The sequence below is a fragment of the Lepidochelys olivacea genome, assembly GCF_965140295.1.
Source record: "Lepidochelys olivacea isolate rLepOli2 genome assembly, chromosome: 1".
Classification (NCBI taxonomy): domain Eukaryota; kingdom Metazoa; phylum Chordata; order Testudines; family Cheloniidae; genus Lepidochelys; species Lepidochelys olivacea.
Window position 1 is genome coordinate 241,569,830 of NC_140411.1, and position 20,530 is coordinate 241,590,359.

At 49.2% G+C, this 20,530-nt stretch overlaps 2 protein-coding genes across 7 annotated transcripts in view; both read left to right on the forward strand.

The window, feature by feature from the left end:
* Positions 1-8,019, forward strand: part of MICAL3 (microtubule associated monooxygenase, calponin and LIM domain containing 3) — a 239,392-nt gene extending 231,373 nt beyond the window's left edge. For all 5 annotated transcript variants that reach the window (XM_084616994.1, XM_084616995.1, XM_084616999.1 and 2 more), the window contains 2 exons: positions 259-332; positions 424-8,019. In XM_084616994.1, coding sequence (XP_084473120.1) covers positions 259-332; positions 424-608 — 259 coding nt within the window. In that variant the 3' untranslated portion in view covers positions 609-8,019. The remainder of the gene's footprint in view (positions 1-258; positions 333-423) is intronic.
* Positions 8,020-11,397: 3,378 nt separating this feature from the next.
* BID (BH3 interacting domain death agonist) overlaps positions 11,398-20,530 on the forward strand; it is a 39,680-nt gene continuing 30,547 nt past the window's right edge. The window contains exon 1 of one of the 2 annotated variants that reach the window (XM_084634198.1): positions 11,398-11,520. The gene's annotated coding sequence lies outside the window, so the exon portion shown is untranslated. Of the gene's footprint in view, positions 11,521-14,720; positions 14,871-20,530 lie in introns of those variants that run through there. The other variant, XM_084634197.1, reaches the window with a different exon arrangement.

The window sequence follows — 20,530 nt, forward strand, 5'->3', positions numbered from 1 at the left end:
CACTCCAGTTGAAGACTAGTGATGTGGAAGCATTAAGATTACATTTTAATCAGGAAAGAAACGGCTACACATCTCCAGTGTTGTTCCAAAAGGAGTCAGAACAGTGCTGAAGCAGGGGTCTGGGAAGGTAAATACAATAGGGTGGGAGGAGAGTAAACACCAGAATGTTTTAATTTGCTTAAGTGGCAATCTGTGTGGTGGCTCCTTGCCAGCACAGCATGCACCATCGGTTCATTCTTGCTTTGTTTCTCCTTTCAGTGCTCGAGAATTGGAGCTGGAAGATAGGCAGAGCCGGTTACAGCAGGAACTCCGGGAAAGGATGGCAGTGGAAGGTAAGGGTGAAGAGGAACGGCAATCCATGGAGTATGTTCATGTATCTCTTTCCGGTCCTAGATCCTTTGACACTTTTGACTTTTTCTCCAGATCACCTGAAAACAGATGAGGAGCTATCAGAAGAGAAGAGGATCCTGAATGAGATGCTAGAAGTCGTGGAGCAGAGAGACTCTCTGGTGGCCCTCCTTGAGGAGCAGCGGCTTCGAGAAAAAGAGGAGGACAAGGACCTGGAAGCTGTTATGCTGTCCAAGGGCTCTAGCTTGAACTGGTCCTGAGCTAACATACTCACCTCTGCTGGTCTGTGCTATCCAGCTGGCCTACGCTGAGTTTGCCAGAACTACCTGGATCGAGAGATCTTGAGGGGGAAACCTTGTTAAGGGTTCTGCAGCATGCAGGAATTCAGTTTGAAGCACCCAGAAGCCTTTTGATAATTGGGTTTGGTTCTAGAGGCTTGGGTCCCGCACAACGTCTGCAAACCAAGCTGAAGACGATGGCCTGAGATTGCACAGTCTCTTTGGGTCCTATACAAGGGGCCATTCGCATTTTGTGATATGAGGGAAAGGGGTAAACTTTTTGTAGAGAGATTTATTACCTTTTAATGAGGAAAAACCCTTAACCAAACTGGATTTGCTGCAGTCTGATCTCTCTCCCTTTTTCCACTATTAGCATTTTTTAATGAGAGGGAGAGAAGTGGATACCCTCTCCTGAAAACCACAGCAGCCTGTAGCAGTTCTTGGGGGAGTTAACCAGCTAAAGGAGAGCTACTGAAGCCCAGAGCAGCACCTTTGTTTTATTCTTCCTCACCACCAAAGAAACAACCCTGAGGCGAGCATTATGCATGGGTGTGAAGGAACATTGGAAAGAGAAAACTTTGGTGGTGTTTGTTTGAAACCTCTTCTGCCCGTCCTGGCTTTTGTGGAGACAAGGGCCTCAGAGGACACACTCTCTCTCTCTCTCTCTCTCTCTCTTACTTTCTAGTTATGGTTATGAGAAGAAGAATAGAGAGAGAGTGTGGCGTTCTCCCCCACGTTGCTACATGCTGGACAGAGAGCTACTGCTGGTCTCGTGTCTTCATGGCCACTGTTCAAAGGCTAATACGTTTATCTAGTTTGTTTTTGTTGCGACCATTTTGACACTGGAAAATACTGACTTTGTGGGACAATGGTAAGTGTTTTGAGGGGCGGGGTCGTCAAATGGCATTCCCTAGCTTTTAAACCCAGAGAGGGAGCCACCTCTGGGTGAAACGTTGTTGAGACTCTTCAGTGTTTGTTCGGTTTTTTCCTCCTCTATTTCATTTTTGCACATCAGAAATGAAGCTTAAGACCTGCCTGGGCCCTCAGTCACCTTGACCCTTTTATGTCAATTAACTTATTTTTTTAATACTTGAAAGAAGATTCATTTTTGTACCTTTTAAGAAACAAATGGACAAATGAGTGATAGGTGTGTGCCTGCTGCATCCCACAACCTCTGCTTCTACATCACAGGACTCTTGTTACTTGTGGCTATTTATTAGTATTGTTATTAATAATGTTACTGTTACACTTCTTGGGTCTGGGAGGAGTGTGTGTTTTAACTCTAGGAGAGCAAGACACTACCGCAGATTGGTCCCTGCTTTGTATACAGGGCAGACTTCCTGGATTCACGTATGCATCCTGCCCTAGCCAAGTCCTTTTTATGATGATCTCCTGCACATCCATGGAGTTGTGAGAAACCAGTAGTGTTCAGAGCGGATTTTCCCTCTGTATCCCAGATTCCCTGTCTCTGGACTAACAAACCTGTAATTTATTTAAATACCGTTAATAGTTTGTAACAAGAAAACCAAAACTGTGACCTAAAAATTCTCCCCCACCAATAGCTCTCCCTTCCACGCCACGTGAACCCTGCCACTGTAAGAGCTGCCTAGAATGACTTCCAGCTTAGCAAATGAGGCACAATTCTTTCTGCATCTGCCAAAGCAGGCTCCTTTCTGCTCCGCTCCCAGAGCTGCTGCCTTTGATCCAGGAGGGTACCCGTTGTACTCCTACTTGCAGTAGTGGGCAGGACATACACTGAGCAATCCAGCTACCATGCTGGGAAGGACTCTGCAGTCTGTCACCATTTGGCAGACTCCAGAAGTACACTACATCCTTAACCCTTCCTACTGGGCATAGGGCGTGATGCCATCCCTCTTTAACTTTGAATTTCCTAGCCCCGTTTGTTTTTTGTCACATCCTTAGCATGATCCATTATTAGTGTGTTTTTCTCTGGAGTTTAACAGCGAAGGAAGATAGTTAAGCTTGCTTCCTCCGGTATCTGAGAGCGTGTGTCCCATTCCCAAACAAATCCATGCAGCATCATTGAGATTGTTAATGCTATAGCCTGGTGGTGGAGCAGATACACAATCAGTGGGGTCTTTCTCATTTAATCTTCTGCTGTGTCTGAAAGGGACTCTCCCTTCTGCTTTGGGGGGATTACTTGAGTTACTCGCTTCCTGTGTTCATAAAGGACATGGAACCTTGCTTTTTGGCCATCTGCTCTCTCCAGCAGAGTCCTCTGGATTCCTGTGAGAGTTTGGAGGAGCCCCATGTCTGTTTTCTCGACTTCGCACCGCTGTTAGGGACCCATGCCATGCCCACTGTACTTCAAGCAGAGGAGGAACGGATAGGTCACTCTCCAGAGACCATCTGCAAAGCTGTTTAGTTGGCTGTGGAAACATATCTTCTCCCACCCGACCCCAGCCCAGCTAGCAGGGGCTGAGCAAGCTGTCTCCTGTGCTTCCTGCCCTTCACATCCCAGGGAGTATGTGACCACAAATTAAACCCAAGATCTAGCAAAGCAACGCAGAGAGCCAGCCACTATGTTACTTAATAGTGTTCGTGCTAGGTACCCAGAGCAAAGTTCCAGTGGAACGTCTGAACATAGACCTTCACCTGCCTGTGTAGTGAAGGGGCAAGCTGTAGCTGCAGAACCAGCAGGGAGAGTTTACACGCACTGTTTTTGTGGGTTGCACTGCAAAAATGGTGACTCCTACCCAAAAAAACCCCAAAATTTAGGGTGGCTCTTGCTGATTGTTTTCCTAAACCAGCCTTGACCCATTTTAATAGCGCACACTGTCTGAGGAACACAGCTGGTTTTGGACTGGAGATCATTAAATACGCACTGCAAATGAAAAAACAAAAAGCTACCCTGCCCTCCTCATTTATGCTGTATAAAAAGAGCCTCTTAACATAATATTTTTTAAATTGCTGGTTGCTTGTTATAGAAGAAATATGAGGTTCACACTTTTCTCTTTGTGCTGGGGGACTTGAATAGTGATGTCACACAAGGCTCTAATCTGACAACAGCCCTCCCTGCCCCCAGCTAAAAGGGGGGTGGGGAGATGCGTGTTCTTAAACTCTGCAACCCTTCAGGTCTCACTGGCCTCAGAGGAGAAAGTGAGGACCTAATGCACATGTAAAAACAAGAAAAAAAAGAAAAACAATTTAAAACCAAAATTGAGGCTTGTTTTACCTCATAAAAACCTGTAAAGGGCACAATTTATATTTCCAGTTCAGTTAAATTTTCAGAAAATCCATTACATAAGCACTAGTTTTTAATTAAAAATATTTATTTGTTAGAATGAAATATAGAGACTCTTGTCACGTGAAACGGTCTGGGTGCATATTTTCAAACTGCCTTCTTCTGCAACTGCATCTGAGTAAGGTGTTCTACAGAGCTATCCGTTGGGTAGGGCGAATCAGGGCAACTGCTCTGGGCCCCACACTTTGGGGGGCCCCGCGGGCCACTACGATTGGCCAACACAGTCATGGAAGAGATGAATCCGTCACTTCCGCCTCGGGCCCCGCACCCTTCTAGGGACGGCCCTGGTGTTCTAACTCTTTGAGCTAGTAGAGTAGATAATAACACAACTGTGGCAATGTGCATTCAGTAATACGTGCTGTCTTGAATGTGAGGGAGACTAAAGGCCTTCAGCCTTGGAGTCTATTAGTACAAGTGCGTGCCCCCGTAGATGGTACTAACCAGACCATGGGCTGGTGAAAGCTGAGTTTGGAACCTAAGCTCCATGTCTATTCCTTAACTGGCTGAGACTGGGAACGTGCAGGAGGCAGAGTACTATGTCCCTGGGGAGGAAGGAGTCCTAGGCTTCAAACAGCTCGGATGTGGAAGGAGGACAACTCAGCCCTGGGCTAGAGGGACAGGTTCAACCTAATGTGAAGCCCTAGCCCTTGCTAGGGAGAGGAAAGAATAAAAGAGGAAACGGGGGTGAGGGGGAGTCCCCAACCAAAAGAATTAGTTATTTTATTTTGGGGCAATACAAAACCAATTTCCAAACAAAAACCTCATCTCATGGGAACGAGAATATCTTTTAACATGGATTCATTTTTAAGTAATTCACCAATGACTGTAAAAGCCACAGGGTCATGTCCTGGGCTTCAACCCCAGCTGCTGCCCCTGTGATAGGTGGCCTGAAGCTGCTCTTTAAAAAGAAACTCACATTTCAGATGAAAAATGGATTTGGAAGAGGGGTAGGGGTCGATTTGAAAAGCAAACTGCATTGACTAGTTATAATCCTTTAGGGTATCTCTCCGCTGCAGGGGGGAGCATGCCTCCCAGCCCGGGTAGGCAGACACAGACTAGCTCTGCATGAGCCAGCATGCTAAAAATAGCACTGTAGACATTGCAGCACAGGCTACCCACCCAAGTACAAGCCAGTCCAAGCCCGGTGGCTAGCCCCTGCTGCCACCCTTGCCGTAATGTCCAAGCTGCTATTTTTATTAGGATAGCTCAAGCAGAGCTAGCGCGTGTCTCTACCTGATCGGAGAGGCACCTTCCGACCTGCAGTGTGGACATAACCTTAGTGCCTGATCCTGCAAACAACATACTACTGGGCATAGCACTGACCACTGTGGGGAGTCCCTTCAGGGGGACGCCACATGGTAGTAAGTACTATTCTTGATAACTCTTTGCAGCGTCGGGCACTTAGATATTACAAAATGTTTCAAGCCAGCTTCTAGAATCCCTGTCACTTGTTCAGTTTCTCCAACACATGGGGAATACCTTTCTCAGTAGCACCTGCCCCTTTGATGCTGCATCTCCGCTGGGATCTCGTGATGACTCAGAGTAGGGCTGCATGAGTTTCACTGTTAGAAAGTGCCAAAGCTGGAAAGTTTCAGAATTGGAAAGTTCTAGAATATGATAACAAAAATACAAATCTGTATAAGACTTACCTTACACCTTGAAGCTTTCCTGTATTTTCTGATGGCAGTGCTGATCTCTTCAGCCCTATGTTAATTCATCCTGGCTTCTTTTTTGTTAATTAATTGTTTTTCAGTTCTATTTGAGATATTTAACATTTATTTTTTACTCATTTACTCTTCTTCCCACTGAACTTAGGATCTTTCTTATTATACTCTAGTCTTCCGAGAACAGCTCCCACCTGAAGCAACGTGATTTCAGAGTTGCATGTCAGGAATGTGATCTCTGTTGGGAGCACAGTACCCAGGGTACAGCCCTGCCTGCTTTGGGCTGTAGCATGCAACGAGCTCCATGGCTTTTAATTTCCATTGTCTGAAAGTGAGCATTAAAAATAGACCTTGATGGCAGTATGCTTAGCCCCTGTGGTCAGTAACAAATGCTCCCTCCCACCCCATTCTCATCCAGTAATCCAGCCCTCCCCAGACAGAGTCTAAATTACAACAATGCAGGAATAAATAGGGCCCTAATGTTTCACTAAGGAAAAATTCCTGATATCCTTTTCCTTTTTAATATTTTTTTTGCTTGTTCATGACTGTATTGGTATAAGAAAAGTTGCTATGGTTAAGTAATTCTGATTTTATATGCATGGCTGATGCATTGTGCCCTGATTCCTTTGACTAGTCTTATAAAATGAAATTAAATAATCCCCATCTTTGAGAAATGGCTCCTTCTGCTACGGGTCTCTCTGCATCAGAGATGTTCCCTCAATCACTAGAAAGGTTAAACATTCATGAACTGCCCATGCAATAATAACTCTGAATCTCAGAGGTAGAACAGCAAGAGAGCTCAATACTGGCTTCATACTTCCTAATGCACTTTGTGGGCTGAGCTGAAGAACAGCTGGGGCCGGCTCATGGAGTGGCAATGTGTGCTGCCTGGAGTTAAGTTCCCCTGTGCCTGGGATGGGGTTCCCCTGAAAGTACTGGACAGAGTCAGACTCCCCTGTACCTAGAGTGGGAACTGACACCTCCACTCTAACAGACAAACTAAGATGAGGCCAGCACTTGTGCTCAGGGCTGGGATCAGGTTGAGTGCAGGGATCATCCTTTCAGAGGTGCAACTCAGGAGCCTGTCCTTGTACACTTGTGAATCGTGAGAGTCAATGCAACTTGGTGAGGCCCAAACCTACTGAAGAGCTGTGCTTCCCTACCTATCCCATGCCTGCTCTGGAGATCATTCCACCAGAGGAAAACCATGCAAAGGGAAAGACATGAATATCTTTCAGCTCTAACTTCCAAATACACTTTTGTCTTTTTAACTTAACCAAAACCCCATTTGTCCAATTGGGGCTGGAGAGTGGCTCTTCTTGTTGCAAACTCCATTGCTAAGCATATCAGGATAGGATTATAGAGCAACAGCAGGTTTTAAAACAGTCACATGAATCTGTTTTTCTCTCCATCTGTCTCCGCATTTCCTGTAAATATTCGTTTGTGTGTTGGCTGTACAAACACCAATGGATCCTCTGTTCACCCTGGCGGTCAAAAAATGAGATTTGCAGTGTCCAGGCCTCCATCAGAACACAGTGCTTGCACAGAGCTAGTTAGCATGTTTGTCTGCACTCTGTGGTGGATTTTAATATTTTTATACATCCTAATCAAGAACATTTTAGAGCATTTGAAAGGTCTAGATTGCATGATCTGGAGCAGCCGTTGGTTCCATTTTTTAACAGTTGATTCTAAAACATTCACCACCACCTCTTTGGTTAAAACTTTTAAAATGAATTTTTGATTAACTGTTTACATCGGCTGCTGATGGATAAGAAGCACTGCATAATTTAATCTCGTATGTAAAAATATGAAAAGCCACAACATGGCTCTCAGGAGTTGGAACTGTTACCATCTGCAATAAAAAGAAGTCTCTAAGTATACCATGAAACAGCCTGTATATAATTCATGGGAGAGATCACTTCCTCCTTGACTGATGTGCGATAACAGAAATTAAATGCTTTCTGAATGTTCCTGCTTTTGGAGATGCTTAGAATGGTGCTATATAGGAAGTGGAGTTGAACAGACAAGGATGTCATGAAAGGTGTAGATGTGAAGGGGAAAATGCCATGCCATGCTGTGATGGCACTGCAGTAATTTAAATAATCTCTCACTCTCTGTCTGTCTGTCTGTCTCTCTCTCTCTCTCTCTCTCTCTATATATATATAACGTATGTATATGTGTGTGTGTGAAGTCCAGTCCAATTGAAGGGATTTGCTTTGGCACCTATCCCTTGGGATATGAGTGAACGCTGATATTCAGACTGTTCAAGGCTTTTATAGTTGGTGAGTGTGGAGTGTTAACAGGAAAGTGTATATCCTACGCGTATAAAACATCCAGCCTGTTTTCTTCAGTTTGGTTGTGTTTTATTTTTTGTTTTTTATGCACACTTGCTTTGTTGGCGTTGACATTTTAGCACCTCAGGTGGCCAACTGAACTAAAAAATAAAGTCATTCATTATTTTTTTTCTTTTTGTTGCTGGAGTTGCCATTTGTTTCACTTACTGTTTGTTTGCTTGTTTCCATGCTGGACTTCAAAAGGGGGAATAAAGGAGCGTGAGAGGTTGATCCTGTCATGAAGGCACAGGGCTGGGTGGCAGGAGACCTGAGTTCTGTTCCTGTCTCTGCCATGGAGTTATCTTGTGACCATGAGCAAGTCACTTATCTTTGTGCCCCAGTTGAAGTATGTGAGGTCTTTTGACCTGAGATACAACAAACAAGTCTGCTGTTCTGATAAAGCCAGAGGTGAAAGTAAGCCGGTACAGGCTGGTACGCTGTGCTGGACCAGACTGGCTTCCCCGGTGGCAATTTAAAGGGCCCAGAGCTTCTTCTGCCTTTTAAATCACTGCTGGAGCTCCGGCAGCAGGGCTTGAGCATTGCTTTAAAGGGCCTGGGGCTCACCACAGCAGCCGGAGCCCCGGGCCCTTTAAATCACCACCAGAGCCCTGCTGCTGCTACCCTGGGGCTCCGGCAGCCAGGCTTGGGCAGCGATTTAAAGGGACTGGGGCTCCCCACTGCCAGAGCCCTGGGCCCTTTAAAGTGCCGTCCGAGCCCCACTGCCAGAGCCCCGGGGTAGCAGCGGCAGGGCTCCTGCAGTAATTTAGAGGGCCTGGGGCTCCCCGCAGCGGCCAGAGCCCCAGGCCCTTTAAATCTTGATTTAAAGGCCCCGCCTCTTCTGGTTTAGGCCACGCCTCTTCTGGTTGAGGCCATGCCCCCACTCAGGACTCCGGCGTACTGGTAAGTCCTTTAAATTACTTTCATCCCTGGATAAAGCCCAGCACAATGTCCCATTCTTTCCCCATTTCGTACATGATTTCTCAGTTCTTCTCCAGGGGAGGAGCTGGCAATGGCGAAAGATGAAATAGCCTAGAGGGTGCTGGCAGGGTGGGAATATAGGAACCAAATGAATCCTAGGAACTGGCACCAGGCCATAAATGTGGGAGAGGGGAGCTAATGTCTCAGTTGCAGAGGGGTGTTGTGCCAGTTGTGAGCCCTCTTTCAAAGGAAATGCCCATTGTTCCTCAAGTTGCTGCAGTGTGTGTTTCTGCCTAGTGGAGAGCCATGGAGCCAGCAGATGTGGTGCTGACCACCTTGGAGCAGCTGGTTTTCCTTTGGAGTCATAAAATCAGAAGGAGCTGCCTTCATCTGCATTAACTTAGTGACATGGGCCATTGATATCAGATCCCAGCAAAAACCTCTGCCCTCGCTCCATGCATAACACTGGTGCATGCTCTCATCTCTAGTCTCTTACAGCATTAGATGCCGTGGTGTGAGCGATGTGCGTTCACTCGCTGCTTTCCATTAAATGTTCCTGCTCAGTTCTGGTGTGCAATCCTATCCCCTCACCTCAGTCTGCAGTCCCAGCATAAGCTGTCCCTGCTCTCCTTGCTGTATTAAACCCACCCCACACTGCAAGTGACACCAGCGCCTGTGCCATTCTAGGCCTCTATACCATATGCAATACACATTCCATTCGTTATACCAATGTGCGCTCCGCTCCCAGGCTCCTTGCTGTGTGCATCTTCGGGGCTGATTAGCTACAGTATCTGCAGCTGTGGAGCAATATCTGCAACAGATTGGAAGGATTCAGAGACTAGTCTGTTTGCCTTCAGTGGGGAGAGCCTTCCAGTCTGAGTTATACCTGTTTTAAGAGAACAGGCTTTGGCCGCAACTGGTAGGTGATGTTCCCTTAATGAATGAGCCCATGTGATACAGGGTTGGAACAAAGGGGCTGGGAGCACAAAGAAACTTGGTTTCTAATCCCAGTGACACTGCTGACTGAGCATATGACTAAGCAAGTCACCAGATCTGTCATTGCCCTGTTCACCCATCAGGAAATTTACAGGCCGTTGGGAGAATCCCAGCTGGGGAAATCCTAAATGTTGAAAGTAAAGCTTCGTGCAAACTTCTATTCTTCTTTACAGTAAGTAAATAAACCATGTTTTGGAAAATACAAGCTGCCCTGCTATGCTGATGAGGCTGGGAGGGGCTGATGTGACACACTGGCTTTGTGCTGACTAGATTATTCCTCACTGTTTGACAGCTCCTTCTCCACAGACTGACTGACTGGGGATGCCATCACATCTGCCCTCCAGGTGGCAGAGGGGAAACAGCTCTAATCTTTTTAATATAGAAAGATCAGAGGTGGCCAACCTGTGGCTCCAGAGAAGCTAATATGCATTTTTCAGAAGCTAATATGCAGCTCCTTGCACAGACACCAACAAAGGTGCCAACTTTCCAGTGTGCCGGGGGGGGGAGGAGGGTGGTGTGCTCACTGCTCAACCCCTGACTCTGCCACAGGCCCTGCCCCTACTTCACCCCTTCACCCCAAGGCCCCCACTCCTTCCTGACCCCTTCCCTGAGCCTGCCTCGCCCTCACTCCTCCCCCTCCCCCCAGAGCCTCCTTCATGCCACAGGAGGCATGAGGAAGGAGGGGTAGGCTCTGATCAGCAGGGCTGCTGGCAGGCGGGGCGGGGGGGGTGAACTGATGGGGGGGGCTGCTGATATATTAATGTGGCTCTTTGGCAATGTACACTGGTAAATTCTGGCTCCTTCTCAGGTGCAGGTTGGCCAGCCCTGTGATAGATCCTTGTAAGCTGGTGTCAAATGCTCTGACACCAAATGTCTGTCCTGACTGGCTCTGGTCTTTACTCCACTGTGGAGGCAGCTACAGTTGCCCTGGGAGAGATTTCCCTGGTGTCAGCCAAAGAGGCTATATTTGGCTTGTAGGGGGCCTCTCTCCTGTTGTTCAAAAGGAAGATGGATAGAGAGGAAAGATGGTCTCTGGTTAAGGCACTGGATTGGGAGTTGAGATCTAAGTTAAATTCCCAGCTTTGCAAGTGACCTGCTCTGTGACCTTGGGCAAATCACTTCCCAGCTCTGTGCCACAGAGTTGTTTGTAAAATGGAGATATTTGCTTCCCCTCCCCCGTCTTGTCTGTTTAGATTGTAACAGTGGTAGGGGCTCTCTCCCACTGTGTCTGTACAGCACGTAGCACAATGGGGCTCTGAGCTCAGTTGGGGCCTCCAGGTGCTACTATAATACAAATAATAAGACGAGCCTGACAAAGGATTCTGGTTTTTCCACTTCAGGAAACAAATACGCCTGGCCTGGAAAGGACCCCTAGGTAGAGGAAGGCTACACTCCCTATATCTACCACAGGTTGGCTACGTGCACCTGGAGGTTGTAAGAAGAGGAAGAGACCACCATGAAAAGACAGGAGACCCAAATCAGGAGCTCAGGGTGGCAGTAGTTTTTGCTTTCACTTTCCATTTATATGAAAGAGCACTCCAGGAAGAGGAAATATTTTGCAGCGTATACATTTTGCAACATGCTGCTGTCTCATCCCCCACACGCAGCCTTACTTATTCACCCCACCCATTCTGCTGGGCCCTTTTTCAGAAGGTGAGAGTCGAAGCCAAAAGAGGAGTGGATCATTTGCAAGTGCTTTGAGTTCCGCAGTGGCTCAGGTAAAGGGTTAGAGGGAGGTTTATAACAACATCACCGTGAAGGGATGGACGGGGAGGGCAGGGGAGAGGTAAGGTCCTTTCTAGGGACTGATGTGTGGGGATGTGACATGATACAGTCGGGGTATGAGGCCATGATTGGTGAAGGCTCTTTTATGGCATGGGGCCTGTGTGCCCAAGATTGATTTGGGGGGGGGGGGATTTTCAGTGAGGGCATGGATCTCTCTCTCTTACAGCTACTGTAAGTGGGAAAGCCAAATATCTTGGGTTTTCTAACCACTTTCCAGACAAAACGATTTCTCCAAACACCCTTAACTTACTAGGGGGGTAACCATAGCAAGCACGAAAGGGGAACTGTGTGTTAATGGAAAGCTGTCTCTGTGACTTCTATCACACACACAATTTGTTTTGTTAACAGTTCTTGCAATGAATGTTGTGTGTGGTTGATGGGTTAAGTAAGTGCATCTCTAGGTCCCATGTACAGGAGAGGGCAGGCTTATTCCTTAAAGGGTGCTGCTTCACAGGCCCAAGTGAGACACCTTTCAAGGTAGGAGACCTCAAAGGGCTCCCTATCAGCATCACAGCAGGGGACTTCACACCTGCCACAAGAGCAGGAAAACTCCACTCTCCTTAACCCCCCTTTCCAGTGAGGAACGCCTCAAAATTGGGGGAGGGGGAGTGTTCCCTACACTCTCAACTTTATGGAAAAATCCTATGGAATGTAACAGGAATGAAACTAATACAGCTTTAGAGCAGGGATTCTCAACCTGCAGTTGCAGCCAACTTTGTCCTTCCAGAGGGCTAGATGGGAGGGGGAGGTCCCCAGTATGGAAAAGTTTGAAAACCACTTTTCTGTAGAACTTAGTCTAAAACCCTATAGAATTTAATGAAGAATGATCTCCTTGCTATAGGTTTTTTTGAATCATCCTATAGATTTCTATAAGGTTGTCCCAAAAAAACAAACTCCATGGATAAAATGTACTACTGTCTCTTACATTCTCCATAAGGGTGAAGGATCATTTGGACATGGGGAGATGGACATAAAGAGAGGAAAATGGCCATGGACTGTGAAGGTTGCCAACTCTGGAAATGGTGTATTTCTTAAAGCCCCAGTAGCTGGAGTCATATGATTGGGGCAGGGCTTGAGTCCTTTTGTTGACACCTGTTTGGATCTACTTGCTTAGGAGCAGCAAAGGGGAAGCGGGATGTCACTATACTCCAGCTGGGACCTTTCGGCCTGTGGAGCAGTAAAAGGCTCCTTTCCTGCCTCCTGCACCCCTCCCTCCCCCGCAGTGTCTTGTGGGAACGAAGGCAGCGTCAGTAGCATTGATTATAGAGGAAGGAGGGAGAAGGCTCAACAGAGGGGGGCTAAGGTCCCGCCCCAGCTGGGTCTGAGCAGAGATCCAGCAGCTGCTGCCTCCCTGGCCATGTCCAAGACAGAAGTGCAGAGAGCCTTGCAGCCAAGGACCCCCCCCCCCCCACAGGAAGTAAGAGACAAGGGTGCCCATGTCCCTCTCCAATAAGGAAGCGCCTGCTAGAGTCTATGTGCTGCGGGCTGGGATGGGAGGCCCTAGCACTTCCCTGAATCCTTGTCCCAGGCAGGGTAGCCACTGGGGCTTTCTACAGGGGTGCTGGGGGCTCCATAGTAATTCCCCCTCTGCTGAGATGTGCCAAGCCTGGGCCCCTGGAACCAGGGCAGGCCACAGCCCAGAAAGCACAGGGGGAGGTATCTGCGGATCCCGAGCACGCTGTTCTCTGTGCAAAGCCCTGGTGCTGCATGGTCCCTCCTCCTGCAGGGGGTTTGGGGAAGTGCCAAGGCCTGCCCTCCCATTCCACAGCACTGACACTCTGGGACAGACTCCCCAGCCCAGGGCCTTCTATGTGGGCCCTGGGGCCCAAGGCCACTCACGGTGTCTTGGGCGTGGCTTGGGCTGTAGGTGGCAGCTGCTGGGCCTGGGGCCTAGCCCCCCTCCTTTACCAGAAGTACTGGGGGAGCTCGAATGCCCTTCGAGCCTGGTCCAGCGCTAATCAGCTGAGAATGTTAGTTTTCACTTCCTTTTTCTTTGAGGTGTCTAGTCGGTATGGTGGTAAAGAAAAGCTAGAAGCATGCAGTAAGTGCAGCCTAAAGGCTCAGAAACCAGCAAAGAAAAAAAAGCACCCCCCTTATTATTCAAAACACTGGTGATTGGTTTAAAAAATCTCTTTATTTACAAGGCGAGGGGACCTTATTACTATTGAATGAATGGGGTTGATAATACTTAATTTTCAAGCCAAAATGTAATCTTGGTCACCAAAAAACTCCCCAGCTAGGATCAGAGTGGGGACCCCTCTGTCGAGCAGCAGGGAGCCTGGAACTGTGTCTGATTTCACCTCTCTCCCCGCCTTGCCCCTGCACGAAACGCTGCGGGGTTAGACAGAACCGAGGCAGCCCTGGCCTGCTGAAATATTTGCTGAGCGGTTCCTCTTTTGCTTAACTGCGGGGACCTGAGCCTAGGGGGCCGAGCCTCCTGTTCGAGCCGCATGAGACAGCAGCCAGTTGCGTCAAGTGTTGGTGATTTCCCCCGGAGATAGCAGCAGGGGCCCCCCTGCAAGCGGGAGGTGGCGTCCTCTTTGCTCACCTGTGCACGGGGGAAATTCCTGGGCACGGTTGAGTCGCGTCTTGCTGGCACAGTGCAGCCACCCACCAGCCTGCAGCGTTTTGAGACTGGCCGCCCTAGGAACGGCTCCCTTCCCCCCACGCACAGCCATGAACCTGGCTCCACTTCTCCACTCCCTCCGCGCGGGGCAGCTCCGCTTGCTCTTGGCCCTTCGGCAGGGATCCCTTCCCCCTCCCAGCAGCATGTTAGTGGGCCTAGGCCTTTACCCAAGGGCTGTGCCTGCCTGATGGCTCGATGCCACAGCGATGGGCTCCCTGGCAATCCCTGCTAGCAGCTCTGCGCTGTCTCCCCCACGGGCACGCGATGCAATTGTCCCTGGGTGGTAAATGAATAAATAAATAAATTCACCCCCCCCAGCACACACACCGGCTTGGGACTCTCCCACCCTCCCCCATATTGCTCTGGGGCTTGGCCCTAATTTCCTCCCCCGGTGTCCCCTTTGGGAGCAGTTGCCAGGTCCCTTCCCCCAGCATCTCCCCGCAGGGCCCCCCCCCCGCGCTGCGATCCAGCCCTGGGCTCGGTCCCGCCCCCCTCCCCCAGCGCCCGGGGGCCCGCGCGGCGCCGGAGCACAAAGCGGCCGCTGTCTCTTTAAGCGGTTTGGAGGGAGAGCGGAGGAAGCTCCCCCCACCCGGCGGCTGCCGAGCTCCGCAGGCCGGGGCTGCGCGTTTGCCCGGGCCCCGCAGGCAGCGGCGCGCGGTGAGTATCCCCCGGGCGCCCCCGCTCCGCAGCCGGCCCCGGAGCTCCGCCTGCATCCCACCCCCGCCGCGGGAGCCGGGCCGGAGCCGCCGCCGGGGCTCCCTGTGCGCGAGGAAGCCCGCGGGGAATCCGGCTGGCGAGCGGCCGGCAGCGCCCCGGAGGCTGCAGGGGCCCGGGAGCCGGGGTGGCGCCTGCCCGTGGCCGGGCTTCGCTCCTGAACCCCCCCCCCCCCCGCCGGCCACGGGGCAGGGCGGCCTGTGCGCTCGGCGGGGCGGGCTGGTGGGTCTCAGGCTGCGGAGCGAGATGCCCAGAGGCTGTACCGGAAGGTGGGTTTCAACCCGACCTTCGCCCCCCCAATTCCCCTCTCTCGCCCCGGTGCCACCTGCCTCCAAACCAGGGCGGGGGCGCTAGTGACGACCGACGTGTCTTTATCCCTCTGCCGGTGTGCGGCCCCCCCAGCACAGAGAGCGCGGCAGCGAGCGCTTGTAACTCTGCGGGAGCTAGAGCGTGGGGCTGAGCCGTGGGTTACCGCCCGTCGGCTGTTTTTCCGAGAGGTGTTGGCGCTCCGCCTCAGGTCACTGGCTCGATGCCGCAGTGGCGGGGCGAGGTTCTGCGGAGGGCCCGTGTTAGGCCGGAGCTCAGACTGGGCGGTCAGCATAATAGTTCCTCTGGCCTTAAAATGGACAAGCACCAGTGCCCCCAGCCTGTGAGAATCCTGCACTAGTAACAGTGCTGTGCTCCGCTTGTTGTAATGGCTAAGGCAGTGCCAGCCCCCACTCATACCCATGATGTGCCTGTGTCCCGAGTAGCTGGCACAAGGTATTTTTCAGGGGCTGCATCCTGATGGCAGGGCACCTTGCTTTCAGGCTGGCGCAGTGGCCTGTTTCACAAACAGCAATGTTAATGCGAGTTAGTCCATTTTAAAAAAAAGAGTGGGCTCATGGCCAGGGCCGGATTAATGCAAGGGCTTTAGGGGCTGCAGCCCAGGGCCTCGGGCTAAGCCCCCCCCCCCCCGGCAAAAATAAATCCATAATTCTAGACAATTCAGTGTCAAATTCATAATTCTATACAGTCGCAATCAACTGGTCGATCCTGGAGCCTCTGCCACTCGATCGTAATCTCTGGGCCGCTAAAAGTCCAGTGGCATAGCAGGGCTCAGGCAGGCTGCCTGCATGCTGTGGCCCCACGCCGCTCTTGGAAACAGCTGGCTGATGGCACATCTCTGGCCAGATTGCCCCTCTCCTGTTCAGCCTTGCCGGGAGTGTCTCTGCAAGGCCCTTTCTGCTGCCCTGGTGAGTGTTATACAGTGCTTCCCATAGTCTGCCTTCTGGTGTCCTCTGGGTAGGATGACCAGATGTCCCAATTTTATAGGAACAGTCCCGATTTTTGGGTCTTTTTCTTATATAGGCTCCTATTACCCCTCACCCCCTGTCCCGATTTTTCACACTTGCTGTCTGGTCACCCTATCTCTGGGTAGGATCCTTGTGGAGAGAAGAGGAAGAGATTAACCCTGTAGCAAAACTAGGAAACTCCTGCCTGGTTGTTGCTTGACTGCTTCCGCCAAAGCTCCTGTTTCTGGATTTCCATGGCCATGGTTGCATTCAAGTTCACATCAGAGGAATCCAGGAATGTCACCTCCAATAACAGAGTGAAAATCAGACAGTCTGCAGGCTTGGAGCTTATGCTGGCTCTTACTGGGTTTCCCTATACCAGGAGTTAAATGATTGCATAGTGCCATCCCCATCACCATATTCAATCAGCTCACTCCTCTTTCCCCTCAGGGCCTGGCTTGCCCTGGTCGATTGTTGTAAATTCAGCTGTTCCTTTACTCACCAGGAGCAGCACGCAGACCCGTATGCTGCAATGATAATGTTAAATAATACATTTTGGTGTGTCTGGATGGGGTTTGGAGAGGAGAGATGCTTGGTGTGGTGGAGGGTGACAGCAGGGCAGTGGGAGCAAGAGGGAGTTGAGTGAGCAAGCACTCTTCCAGAGAAGGGCTTTTTAGAGTGTGCAAGGAGTATATGTAACTGTTCTTACATGAGGTAACAGTGGGTTTTGAACCTGGGATGGTCAAAGTACAAGAACCTACAGCCTGATCTTTAGGATGAGGTGCTCTACATAGTGGTTGTAGCAGACTCTTCTGTAACCTCTGTAGAGCCGATCAAAATGGTTTTTAACAGAAAATGACTACTTTTGACAAGTTTTTGCAAATGTTTTGATTTCCTGCAGTCGATATTTCAAAAATTTCATCTGCCAGTTTTTCATCCAAAATTAAAGGGGGGGCTGGGGGGGACTTTCAATGGAAATGACAAAAAGTGTTTTTGTTTTTTGTTGAGTTATTTTTTATGGGAAAAGAAATAATATACTGTCCAGCTCTCTACTGCTTAGGTGAAGGAGCTGCTGGTGGGGCGGGGAGCACAAAGATCTACACCGGGCCAGCCTGGGTTACACAAATAGAGGGGGAATGGATTTTATAAAAAGATGCATCCATAATAACCAAGTACCTACGTGACCTTTTCTAACCCATTGTCTGCACAGCCTCCTATTTCCCCCACCTGTTGCCTGTAACTGTCGCTTGCTCCATCGTGTCTACTGTTATTATTAATCATATTTATTACGCCTAGGGATCAACCCAGAATGGGGCTCCGTTGTGCTAGGTGCTGTGCAGACACAGTTTGCATCATCAGATTGCAAACTCTTTAGGGCAGGTTTTATGTTGTCATGTGGCATGCACGGTTTCCCACACACTGGGCTCTACTCTGAGATTAAAAGCACACACATATTTACTACTTAGGTGTGGCTTGTACTGAAAAGTGACTATATAAAAATGGCACCTTCTCACTCCACTGATCCTGTCTGTGGATATAAATCTGTTGTAATTAGAAATCAAAAATGATTTTTTTTCCCCTGCTTTTTACTTGAGTTAGCCCAGCTGGAGCCAGCACCACTGAGAGGGTGAATTTGTTTCTATTCCTCCTTGTGCATCATCAGGACAATTGTTCCAAACAGTTTGGCAAGCCCACTGAAGGCAACTGGGGCTGCACAGGTGTCATCAAGCCTTCAGAAACGCTGTTACTGGCAATGAGGCCTATCGTGCATAGGAATAGGGTTGCATCCATTTAAACAGTGTGTGAGCTCACTAGTGTTTCTCACCATGTTCTGTGTTAGTAGCCTTCAGAAATAGTCATGCAGCAGCATGTATGTAGCTAGGCCTGGCATGTGTGTGTCTTTTTAATAAGCATGGTTATTTGAGACCCAACTGTGCCCATGTTGTTTCCTCATATTGTTTACTTTTATGTAAACAGATGATAGTGCATAAGAAAATGAACCCAGCTTGATTCTTGCATCTCGGCATGAGTTTGAAGGGCTGGTAGTTCAAATAAGTTTTGTTTTTTAAGAGAGTGAGCACTTTTGATCTGGAATCAGCAAGAGACAGAGCCAGGGACCACACAGTACCATTTTTAGAGTCCTTTCATGTACAGAATGGCACTTTAAACCCACAGAATTGTGTGTGACACTGTGAGTGCGTGGTGCTATCCTGTAGTGCAGTGGTGGGCAACCCGTGGGCCACATGCGGCCCATCAGGATAATCCGTTGGCGGGCCACAAGACAGTTTGTTTACATTGACCATCCTTAGGCACGGCCACCTGCAGCTCCCAGTGGCCGCAGTTCGCCGTTTCCGGCCAATGGGAGCCGCGGCCAGCACGTCCCTGAAGCCCGCGCCACTTCCCACAGCTCCCATGGGCCGGGAACGGTGAACTGCGGCCACTGGGAGCTGCGGACATGCCTGCGGACAGTCAATGTAAACAAACTGTCTCGCAGCCTGCCAGCAGATTACCCTGATGGGCCGCAGGTTGCCCACCACTGCTGTAGTGCGTGCCTGTGAGGAACAGGAACAGCGTAACCATTAGCACTTTGTATATGCAGTCAACCCAAGCATTGCTCTAGTCTATGCATAATAGCAGGTCACAGGTGTGAGATCATGAAACAACATGGAAACATCAGGAATCAACATCAGGAAACAACATGGGCTCTGTAGGAATGTTCTGAGAGATTCCTACTCTCCCCACTTTGCTGTCAGAGTGAGCTAACCCACAGCGGGGAGTCAGCTTGATGGGTAACTTCCTTTTCTCAAGTGAATTATGAACTGACTGCAAATGAGCTGTTTTTTCATTTCCATTTAATAGGTGTTTCCTCAGACAATTTTGCTTCAGTCTTCACTAAAAAGGTAAATTGTGACCAGATACTTAAGACATTTAACAGCAAGGGGAAAGGAATGCAAGTCAGAATAGGGAAAGAGCAAGTAAAAGAATATTTAGATAAGTTACATGTATTCAAGTCATCAGGGTCTGATGAAATGCATTCTAGGGCACTTAAGGAATAAGCTGAAGCAGTCTTGGAATTGTTAGCAATTATTTTTTGAGGACTCATGGAGGACATGTGAGGTCCCAGAGGACTAGAGAAGGGCAAATACAGTACCTGTCTTTAAAAATTCTGGGTGTTACACTTTACGAAAGATGTGGACAAATTGGAGAGAGTCCAGAGGAGAGCAACAACAATGATAAAAAGTTTAGTAAACCTGACCTATGAGGAAAAGGTTTAAAAAATGGGCATGTTTAGTCTTGACTGAGGAGGGGCCTGATGTGTCTTCAACTGCGTTAAGAGCTGTTATAAAGAGGATGGTGATCCGTTCTCTGTGTCCACTGGAGGTAGGACAAGAAGTAATGGGCTTAATCTGCAGCAAGTGAGATTTAGGTTAGATATTAGGACAAAATTTCTAACTATGAGGGTAGTGAAGTACTGGAATAGACTTGCAAGGGTGGTTGTGGAATCCCCATCATTGGAGGTTTCTAAGAACAGGTTAGACAAACACCTGTCAGGGATGGTCTAGGTTTACTTGGTCCTGCTGCAGCACAGGGGGCTGAACCAGATGACCTCTCAAGGTCCATTGCAGCCCTGCAATTCTATGATTCTATGTATTTGCTTCAGAGTGCAGAGAGACCGTCACTGCCCCAAACGTTTTTCAGTTGCGGTTTGGACAAAGAACATGACGTGAGAGAGAGGTTACCGGAGGGAGGGGTTTAAAGATAAATCCTCTCTTGAAAGTCGTACAATAAATGTATAGTAGGATTTTTTTGTCTGAAAATGATGTTTCTTCGGGCTGGAGTTGGAGAAGTGCTGCTGCTTGCGACAAATTGTGATATGGGATGCTGCTGTTCTCACTGGTGCCTTTCCTACTCCAAGGGCAGTGTGTAAACATGGTTTAGCATTGTACCCTTCTCCAGGCCTTGCTGAGCTTGCCTAAGTTGTTTCCTCCACCCTTCCTGGGGCGCTCGCTGAACAGCACAGCAAAATTTTTACAATGCTGTGTGTGAACTCCCCTCTTTGCCCCACTTTCTGGGGCTCCTCCGAGTGTCTCCCTCTCTCTTCTTGGATTAGTCTGTGGCACCTTGAACTAATAAGAGCGTAGGCCTTTGGCACCTGTGTGAAGCTGTTCCTGAGCCCAGTGGTAAGAGCTGCCTTGGACAATGAGTCCTGTTCTAGACTCAGCTAGAGTCCTGTTCTAGACGCAGCTACCTGGTCTCTCCAATTCCTCTCCCTAGGCCTGATCCAACTCAAACTGAAGTAAATGGAGAGGCCCTTTGAGTACAATGGGC